This window comes from Phyllostomus hastatus, unplaced genomic scaffold (assembly GCF_019186645.2).
Source record: "Phyllostomus hastatus isolate PE091 unplaced genomic scaffold, TTU_PhHast_1.1 phas_scaffold_501, whole genome shotgun sequence".
Classification (NCBI taxonomy): Eukaryota; Metazoa; Chordata; class Mammalia; order Chiroptera; family Phyllostomidae; genus Phyllostomus; species Phyllostomus hastatus.
Genome location: NW_025334033.1, coordinates 66,857,907 through 66,868,608, shown reverse-complemented (window position 1 = coordinate 66,868,608; position 10,702 = coordinate 66,857,907). Strand labels below are relative to the sequence as shown.

Sequence of the window (10,702 nt, the reverse complement as noted above, 5' to 3'; positions counted from 1 at the left end):
GCGGTGGAGACGAGCCTGCGCCGGCACGCCCGCGGGTCTGTTCTGCGCTTTCCAGAGCGCGACCACGGCGGGGTGAGTGCCCTGTGGGGCAGCTCACGTCCACGCTGCAGCGCGGAGCTCCACTCCGTGTCGGCCCAGAGCGGCTCCCGCTGCTGGTACAGCCTGGACCATTCCTTATCCGTCTACACCTCACCCGTGCTATTACTTAGTGTGTTCTTCAGACCAACTTGCTTTTCCTAGAAACTGAAACACCTACACTATTCTTGTAAGAGAAATAACCTGTAAGTGATCAGTAAGACATAAAAGGAGAGAGAGAGAGAGACCAATCAGACAGACAGACACAGAGATGCCGGGAAAACCCGTGACCACGCCACCACCTGGCACTGTCACCTGCCTCCTCGCCGCGCAGCCTGCACCCTACCACGGTTCCCACATGATGTCACTCTCCAGTGCGTGCGTCGGGTCTGTCCCATGTGTAAGTGTTACTCCACTTTCTCTCTCATATCCTTTCCCTTCTTAAGCGCTTCTCTGAACAAAATCAACACAAACCAAACTTACGGCCACAACACACTGTGTATTTGTATCAAGCAAAAAGACACCTTTATTTTAAGCTTCGTATTTCCTTAAAAGGAAGGCCTCGGTCAAGCAGGTTACATTCTCGGGGAAATACACAGCGAATGGGAAGTACAGGTCACAGTCATTTCCTATAAGTTTCCAGAACCTTTCACACCAAGGGGGACAGCTTAGAGAGTATGTATAACCTGGAGATTCTGAAATTTTATAAGTTAGCCTTTAATAAATTGTATTAAAGTATTTATTGAAGTATTTAATAAATTGTATTAAGCATTTACTTTAATAAAAAAATGTTTTTCAGAGACACAAGCCTTTCCCTGTCACCCTCCCCCCACAAGACTCACATGAAAACACTTCAAGTAGAAAAAGAAGAAAAAGTCAAACGAAAGAAAAAATGGAAAACGGGTTCACAGCATGTAATTTACTTCTGGACTCTCTTTCTCCCTCTGGAACCTTGAAGAGAAAATAAAGAAATTTAAAACATTAATCATTAATTTATAAAAGCAAAAGAAGAACAGAAGTGCAAGTATTTCCATACAGATATTAATAGTTTACATTTATTGATCATGATGGTTTGTGATGAAATTCTTACACAAAGGTTAATACCTGTTAATACCTTGAAGATTCTAGAAAATTGTGTCAATTTTTTTAATATGTCAAAAAATATGCTAACAAAGTCTACGTTCTAAGTGCCATCAAAACTCTTCCCCTGGTAAGACATGCCTGGTTTACAGTGCCCCTGAAGCACCATATCTCTCAAAAAACCTGTTGTACAATTGAAAACATTAACCCTAATGTAAACTGTAGCAATAAGCATTTACTCCTCAGGGGAACTGATGAGGTTATGCAGCTTATGAAAAGCAAGACTTTTCATTCTACATGCACTGCCTTTTATTTACTGATGTTCCCTGTTGTTCTATCACAGCTGTCCCAGTTTTCCCCTCCGCCCTCCTCCGCCCAGCCCGCGCCCGCTCCCACAGCCAGTCAGCCCCCGCACACCCCACTGCGCGGCCACAGAAACCTGCTGCCTCCGCCGAGCGGGCAGGAGAGCGGGGCTGCCCCCCAGCCGTCCTCACCACCAGGGAGCGGGTAGATCCCACCCGCACAGCCTTCTGGGACAGGCCGGTCTGCGGAACTGGGGGCAGTCCCGGGCAACTGCCCCTGCGTGGGCACAAACCCGCGATTCTTTGCTGGGAGCACGAGACCTCCGTCTCACCAAGGGGCCTTTGTTCCCAGCCGCCACCCCACGCCCCTCCCACCCGAGCCCAGCAGTCAGGGCAGCAAGTTTAAGGCCGATGACGACGCCAAGCTGCTGTGCTCTGCCGGTGTGAGGGACGGCGTGGCGGCCTGTGGTCAATCAGAGAACTCGCCAAACAACAAAGAGATCAATACTTCCTTTCTGAAATGCACAAAACATGCTTTGAATCTAGGACAAAATGTCTACAACAGAAGTCTAATAATAAATAGTGTCTAAAGGTTTTCTGATTACCTATTTATTTAGTCACTTAACTGGAAGATCAGTTTAAAAATCAGTGTTTTTTCTTTTCATCTTTCCAATTTCTAGTTTCTATTCAACTGCCACACATTCAAGCGCTGATTTTCAACCCGCGCGCTGCGAGAACTTCCAACACGCGCACCGCCTGGCCCTGCGGTCGGGCCCCGGCCTCTTCTCCCTTAGGCCGCCCCGTGGAGACCAGGACAGCAGACAACACAACAGCAGCTGTCAGGTGTGAATGAATCAAGATTGCACCTATTTTTGTCAGGCAAAAATATATTTTTTGGTGTGCTGCAGAATTTTAGAAATTGGTGTGTGTCATGCAATGAAAAAGGTTTAAAATCACTGCACTACATTAAAAGTAAACTTCAAACATATGTAACTATCTTTTTTTCTGCCACTCAAAAGTATAGCCTATAACTATGGTTGCTTTAAACTTCTGAGTTTTTCCCTCAATATGCCCTTCTTTTAAAGTATCCCATGGTAGATTTTTAGGTGTTTATATCAAGAATTTCGAAATTAATTGGCACAGAAAACCGAAAATGTTGCGATCTTCTGAGACCGGCTAAGTGGCGTCCCAGACCAGGGTCATAATCAGCACCACAGCACGGCCCCCCTTCAGTGACCTGTGACGCCACAGTCCCACACGGAGAACACGAACGCTGACCACGACCGCAGCCAGGTCCAGGCAGCCCCGTCTCGTTAGCGTCCCAAGGTGACATTTCACTCAAATCAAGTATCGCTGCTGCCGGATTTAAAGCCCGCTGCCATCGCCACCTGGGACTTGTCACACTGCTCACCGCACAGTCACTGCGACGCAACTCGGACGCCCTGCCGCCTGTGCCCCTCAGCACCCCCCCGTCGCTCTGCCTGCCGCGGAAACTTCACTCTCGTCTCTAGAAGATGCGCCCGTTCCCACAGCACAGTACTGCTGGCGAAAGTTCCCATCACAAAACGAGTACGTGTAAGACGTAATATTTGAAAAACAGAATGTGAAGTGTGGGGACACGCTCTGAATTTATAACACAGCAGGAAAAAACAGGTGGGAAAAGTCCATGCAGGAAGCCCTTAAAAACTCTCCCTGCTGAGTGTGTTCTTGTTCTGGGTGTGGTTGTTAGTAATTGTGAGTTTGCTGTCATTTTACTGTACGTGTTTTTTACCTTCCTTTTCTTAGATAAGTCCCTTTAACATTTCATATAATAAGGGCTTGGTGATGATGAACTTCTTTAACTTGACCTTATCTGGGAAGCACTTTACAACTAGAACAGGGACAGAACCACAGAAACGGAGATCACACGGAGGGTTAGCAACAGGGGAGTGGGAGGAGGAGAGGGGGGAAAAGGTACGGAGAATAAGTAGTGTAGACGGTAGGTAGGAAATAGACAGGGGGAGGGTAAGAACAGTCTGGGAAATGTAGAAGCTGAAGAACTTGTATGTCTGACACATGGACATGAACTAAAGGGGGGAATGAGGGTGGGAGGGGGGTGTGCATGTGCAGGGTAAAGGAATGAAGGGGGGAAAATGGGACAACTGAAATAGCATAATCAATAAAATATATTTAAAAAATCTCTCCCTGGACTAGACCACAGATACTCAAGAGGTAAATATAAATCATGCTTTCCTCAAAGAACCCTCGAGAATGGCCCAAGTCCAAGGTACTTCAGAAACAAAAACCAGCCCCAAGCCCCCTGCCGCGGGCTGCCCACTCTGTGGACGGCAGTGGCAGCGCACGAGTGCACCAGCCACGAATACCGTGGCTGCGTTAACTGACTGTTAGCCCAGTTCTGAAACCCTGGCCTGGTTTGGAAATGCCAGAATACACGTGGTTTTTTTAAGGCTTATCGTTCTGTGGGAGAAATTATTTGCAGCAAATAACCAAATTTTCTCAATTGGTAAAAATTATGCCTTGCATAAAAATAAAAGGATTAGCGGCCTCTGTTCTTCTTGCAAACCGCCCCTCGCCCCGGCTCGTGCTGCGAGAAAACCTACCCCGGGCGCATTCTGAAAGCTTTCAGAGTGTGTTCCCACACAATAGGCCCCCGACCGGTCAAAATGAGTTTAGGTGTATCAAGAAAATTATACACGTTTTCACAATGGTCTAAATAGACATTAAAGGGAAGCTGGCCCCATTTTGCTAGGCGCAGCGCTCTGAAAGATCGCGCAGTGAGAAAAATCTCTCACCATATTGTAAACCACAAATTGTGTTTGAAAATAAAATTGTTAATGAAGAAACTGACATTTCTAAAGCTGCTGTTAGAGGTAACCATTCTTCAAACACGAATTCACGGAGTTGGATTACATTAAAAAAAAAAAATTCAAACGTAATAATGTGCTTTCTTCAAGTTACTTTAAACTGATAAATACAAATATATACATTTTCTTGACCCCCTGGATATTATTTTTTACTATAGAAGCAATAATATTTTATCATCTCAGGAGAGATTTCTCTCATTTTTAAATATTTAGATACTAAAATACCTTAACTAGTCTTATACTTTAGGAAAAAAATCAATTACAATGGGGAAATAAGCAGTATTTAAGTAAAGCAATTCAGACTTATGTGAATAAGGGAGAATCTGATTATTCCTCACATTTTTACATCAAAAAATATCTGATTGTTCTTAAATTAGCGATGGGATCTACTTTCTCCTTTTGTCATTAAATGAAACAAAAATATTAATATATTTTCTCACAGTGAAAACTGTCAGTATAAGGACCTTCAATTAAAATTTCAAGTATAAATGACATATTTTATAATTATAATTAAATTTAAAGGCATTTATGTATCAAAACAAACACCTCAGATGCCCGGTTAGCAAAGCCCAGGTAACAGTGACTCCAGGCGGTCAAGAGAGGCCGGGGCCCTCCCCGTGTACTTCCGTCTGCGGGTGCGTGCACTTCCACCTGCGCGTGTGCTCACTCAGTCTGCGTGTGCGTGCACTTCCATCTGCGCATGTGCTCACTCCGTCTGCGTGTGCGTGCACTTCAGTCTGTGCGTGTGCTCACTCCGTCTGCGTGTGCGCTCACTTCCACCTGTGCGTGTGCTCACTCCGTCTGCGTGTGCGTGCACTTCAGTCTGTGTGTGTGCTCACTCCGTCTGCGGGTGCACTCACTCCCATCTGCGCGTGCACCATCCTCACTAGACCTAGCTCTTGGCTTCGAGGGCTTTGAAAAATGACGCTTCAGGGCCATGATTCCTTGCGTGCCCACTTGCGGAGAGGAAAGAGGGGCGGGCACTTTGTGGGCGATGACCAGGCAGCGCAGGCTGGGGGGGGGGGGGGGCTGCGGGCAGCACACGAACGAAGGGCCCGAGCCTCCCCAGTGGCCTCCCCGGTCGGGTGCGAGGTGGGAAGACTGGCGAGAGCCGCCGCGCGGGCCTCTGTGCCCAACCCGTTCCCAGCGGCTCTGTCATCTACACTCGCGGCGTCTTGGACCCCACATCTGCAAGACGAGAGATGCTCCCGGCCCAACTGCACCACCACTGTGCATGGCAAACACCACAGCGTGTGACAAAGGGCACTGTGACACACCCCACAGACGTCCTCCTACAACACCGACCGACTGACTGACTGCAAACTCTCAAGGTGGCGGCCCCCACAGCGAACCCCTCACTTCGTGAAAGGAAGGGGAATTTGTGTTTGCACGGGGACAAAGACAACGGGCAACACGGTCCGACTTACGGGTCTGCACGCCCTCCTCCGTCTGCGTGTCTGTGCACTCCATGTCCTCCACTCCGGCTTCTGTGCTCTTCTCAACGTCCCTCTTCCGCTGCTTGCATGTAACCGTGCAAGGAGAGAGAAAGGGATGTGGCCTCGTGGTCAGATAAGCAAATGCACAAACTTACTGTGTATTAGCATGCGTGCGAAATCTGTACCCGTGCGCCGTGCCAAAACCCACAGAAAACACACAGCAGTCCCCCCTTCTCTGAAGGGGACACGTCCCCAGACCCCCAGCGGGCTCCCGAAAGGGCAGACAGCACCGAGCCCTGCACGTCAAGTGCCCTACATTTCCTCCTGCACACGCCCCTTCGCAGCGCACGGCTTCCTCGGCCACACGGGAACTGCCGGCGTGACAGCTGTTGTGACCTGGGTCCAACTATGAAAACAAGGGCGACCAGAGCACAAGCCCCACGGCACCGCACCAATCGACCCGACAGCCTGGACGTCCACTGAGTGACCGACGGACGGTGGAAACATCGGACAGCAGGACGGTTCCCGCGTCCCGCGGGATGGCGAGGGATTTCGTCACGCTGCTGAGCACAGTGCCCGATCTAAGACCTACGAACTGGTTAGTCCTGAAACTCCCCATTTACTATGTTCAGACCACGCTGACTGTGGGTAACTGCAACGGGGAAGAGAAGTGCGGACGTAGGGTGAGGGTGGGGCCCCGGAGGGAAGAAGGGATGGGGGCGGGAGGCAAGGGGACGGAGAGGACCCTCAGCTGCTCCGTGCGTCCGGGTGGTGGGCATGCTCGTTCTGCCCACACCTAGCTTCTCGCGCCCCGCGCAGCGCACTACTGAAAGCCATGCCTTCACCACCAGGGCTCTCTTCCAACTCCCCAAACACAAAACTCTCTTCCAAAGCCGACTAGTTTATGAACTTGGCATCACCACTCATTGAGCCCAATGATACTTATTCTCCCATTTTACAGTATGTGTCTGTTTTGGGGAAAGGGTGTACATTTTCTTTCTATTTTTATTAAAAGTTCAAGAGGGCCGTAGCCCTTACTATAAAAGAAGGGTCTTAAAAGTACACAACTCTCCTAAACCCTCAAAAACAGGTTGGATTCTCCCCCATTCTCTCAGGTCTTTCTTTTTTCTATGTATTTTTTCCAGTTGAACGTTACTTAAAAGTTAATATTCATCATATTCTATAACCATCCATTCTTCCCAATTATTCATTCAACTTTTTATTCCTTTCCCTCACCACTCCATTTCCTAACTAGTTCATCCCTGTGTAGTTTTTAAATCACTTAACACCCCTATATGTAGTTACAACTATAGAAGGACCTTAGTAATAAATTTAAAACTCTGCATTTTTCATATAACTTTACCCCATGTAGTCTCAAATTTAAATGTGTTAAAATGCAAATTATAACTCGGAGCTTCTCTAGGTTGCCCAAAATAAGTTTGTATGGTTTAGGGAACCATCTGAGACTTGGAGAGGTTCACAGATTCACAATGCAACAGGATGACCTCCTTCCTGGATTCCAGCGATCAACACGCGGTGAGCCCTCGTCTGAGACGGGTCCTTGCTCCGGCCGGCAGAGTGCAACGCCTGCTGGGGGTGCCCTCTCTCCCCGCCGGCAACCGGGGCTCTGCCCGGAGAGAACCGCTCCGGAGCGCCCGATGCCGCTCACACCGCATTCCGTCAGCACCTCCGGATGGTCGCAACTGCCGTTAACTACTATTACAATTAATCCCACTGTTTCCAAATACTCTCAAGAGGGCTGTGAAAGATGAGAGCTCAGAGATACCCACCATGTCCCTGAAGAAAAAGCTTCACAAACACGACACTAACGACCTGACCGCAGCTTAGGAAACTTGAAAGGCACTCACTTAGCGGATCTGTATATGGAGGTATTCCTTCTCAAAAATAGCTGTAAAGTGGCTGCAACTTCATGTAACTGATGAGAGGAGGGGAAGTGCCTTACATCTTTCCTTTCCAAAGGGTTGCTTCATGATTACCATCTAAACCCTGCTGGGCTGAACAGATTGGTTCGATAATTACATACAATAACTGCGGTGGGCAGGTAACCCTCAGCTGGCACGGGCAGCTCCCCTGCGAGAACTTCCATATGCAAACTGCACTGATGGAGTGCATTAGGTCCGTCTTTCCTGCCGGCGCGCGGGCCTGATTAACGCCAGCCGGGACTCCAAGGTTAGTGTGTCAGCAGATTTGTGATGCATTAGGCAGGAATACACACAGACACTTTTGTTCGCTCGGACCAGAATTAAGGAGGAATATTTCAGGGCTAGATTGCTTCCGTACAGGAGAAAATGCATTTTACAGTTTTAGGAAAGCAGATTTCTAAACGCTCATTATAAAGAGAGCCGTCCAATAATTCTACCCAAGAACCCAGTGCATTCATCTTGCATTCAAGCTCATTTAATAAAAAGGCGTTTTCTTAATCTCCATGCAGGTAAATGACGTCGAAATCAAAATCAGACAGTATTCAACCAACAAAAGAAGCACCTGTGTTTCAGGCAGTGTGCCTTACGTTGCGCACAGAATTTCATTAATCCACACTTCACCTGGGTACCTCCCGCCCAACTTCCCTGGCGGTGCGTGCAGTTTGGTTAGAAAGAGCCAGTGGTCGACAGGCTATGATCTATTTGCTTTTTAAAAAACCAAAACCTTCAGGTTTGATAGAATCTAAGTACAACGTGCCGGTTATAAAAACAGCCCCCGGGACACGAAGCACAGCAACTACGCGTGCTGTCCGACGGGGCGGGCACCGGACTTACTGCGGCGAGCACTGCGCACGGTCTACAAAGGTCTAACCCCTACACTGTGTGCCTGAAACGAACACAGTGCTGTGTGTCCGCTGTAACTGAAAAATAACTCTTTTATTAAAAAAACAGAGGAAGGGAACTCTGACCCACACTACAGCATAAATGAACCGAGAGGGAGTTCCACTCAGGGAACCCAGCCAAACGGTGCGCGGTCCCACTCCTGTGCGGGACCCAGGCGGTGGGACTCCGAGACGGGGAGGGGAGGTGGAGGGGCCCGCCAGGGGCCGCAGGGAGGAGAGGTGGGCGGTGTTCAGTGTTTCCCGGGGAGACAGAGTCCCGGTTCTGCGGGAGAAAGAGTGTTCTGGAGGTGGAGGGTGGTGATGGTCGCACGATGACGTGAGTGTACTTAGTATCAGTGACCTGCGCACTCAGAAAATGGCTGTTACCTTTTATGTGTATTTTACCACAATAAATTAAAAAAAAAAAAAAACTATCTAAGAACGTTATTCATTTGATGAGGCAGTGAGTGCAACTCCAAACAATCTGCTGCCAGCTCTGCCTCCAGGCTCTGCCCGAATGCTTCCCTTCGTCACCCGTCAGCCTCTTCGGCTCCGGAGAGGGCGCGCACTCGCCCCTGGGCGTCCGCGGGGGAAGGTGCCACGGCCACCCCCGCGGGTGCTCCGGTCGGAGGACAAAGTGGCGTGGTCCGGAGCACGCAAGCCGTGTGTGCCCACGGGCTGCGCAGGGCCTGCCCGCGCACCTCCTCATTCACGTGGGTTCAGGGTAGTGCTCAGCGCCCAGCAAATCCAAGTTCCGCTTTTTAGAACTTTCTGGGATTTCTTCCTTGGCACTTCCGTTCCAAAGTTGGTTAGACCCGCAGATGCAAGACCCGCAGACACAAAGAGCGGACCGTGATTTGGTTCTCTTCCAGCGGAAACTGGCTTCGTGCAGTGACTGCTGATCTCCGACTCCGCCTCACCCCGCACCGGGTCTCGCGGCGCCTCCACTGCACTCACACAGGAAACCGACACGCGGGGGAGCTCGATCCCACCGCTCCTCCGTCCCAGACCTCGGGACGTGCGCCAGAACCGGGAGCACCGAAAGCGGCGAAGGCTGAAGCGTCTTCTCTTGCGGGGCGGCGGGACGACGTCAGGACTCACGAAGTCCCAGCAAGTGCGGCAAGTCCCAAACGAGCACCCAGCGCTAAAACATTTTTTTCTGGTCAAAAGCGACAGAGTACAGGGTTTTGGATGAGTTATGAAGCCCACGGGCACTGAGGTCTGACTCTACTGTGCAACACACAAGAACAACTTAAAAACTTCCGATGGAGGTTTCTTTTAATTCAGCACGGCCATCTTCAAAAAAGGAGGTTTATTTCAAGGGCATTAGCATGTATAATACACATTGTATTTTTGAAGTATTCAAATATGCTAGGCTAAAATGTAGTTAATTAGCAGCTTCTCACTTCCAATTTAGAAACAGAAAGACAAATCAGCTTGATGCATTTAGGCTGATAATTTACTAATAGTCTAAATACTGACTGGAGACCAGTTACAGACTTAAAGCCATTTCAGTGGAAAAGAGAATAAAAAATCTTCAGAGGCAAAAAACCAACCAAACAAACAACAACTACAATGACAAAAGCCAACTCTTTGCCTCCCAACTCAAACTTCAAAAGATCGCGTCTAGATGTCCCCACGGCCTCTAGGAAGAGCCAGCCAGGGTCGTGGCTGCAGCCAAGGAGGTGTGTACTCAGGGACTACTGTCGGGCTTGTCCCCTTGTTATAAAAGTCATACATGTTTATTATACAAACTTCAGAATATACGGCCTAAAATTGCTAAATATTAGGTACTGCATGTGTCAAAGAATAAAGAATTCTAAACACACATGTGTCTGCATGAGTCAATCTTATTGCATTTATCTGATTAAGACCACGTCAACTCACCATGCAAAGTATATACTTCATAAATTACTATTACGTTCCTTAACAATAACCAAAACTAAGAGATCTGTTACTGTATAGTAACTAAGAAATAAAGGCAGAACGTATCTCCCAGGAAGGTAAGCCCAACGCAGCGGCTGCACACGGCACTTACAAAGCCAGCGGGCCTCAGTTAAAGTGCACTGTGCAGCCAGAAGGAGCACCCTGAGGCTGCGGACCGAAGGAAACTAAGGGAAG

General features: G+C 48.7%; 1 protein-coding gene across 5 annotated transcripts in view; it reads right to left on the bottom strand.

Annotated features, from left to right (window-relative positions):
• Positions 1-554: 554 nt before the first annotated feature.
• Positions 555-10,702, bottom strand: part of VRK1 (VRK serine/threonine kinase 1) — a 71,964-nt gene continuing 61,816 nt past the window's right edge. For 3 of the 5 annotated variants that reach the window (XM_045823003.1, XM_045823000.1, XM_045822999.1), the window contains 2 exons: positions 5,749-5,839; positions 555-1,026 (listed from right to left, as the gene is read on the bottom strand). In XM_045823003.1, coding sequence (XP_045678959.1) covers positions 995-1,026; positions 5,749-5,839 — 123 coding nt within the window. In that variant the 3' untranslated portion in view covers positions 555-994. The remainder of the gene's footprint in view (positions 1,027-5,748; positions 5,840-10,702) is intronic. The other 2 variants (XM_045823001.1, XM_045823002.1) reach the window with 2 other exon arrangements.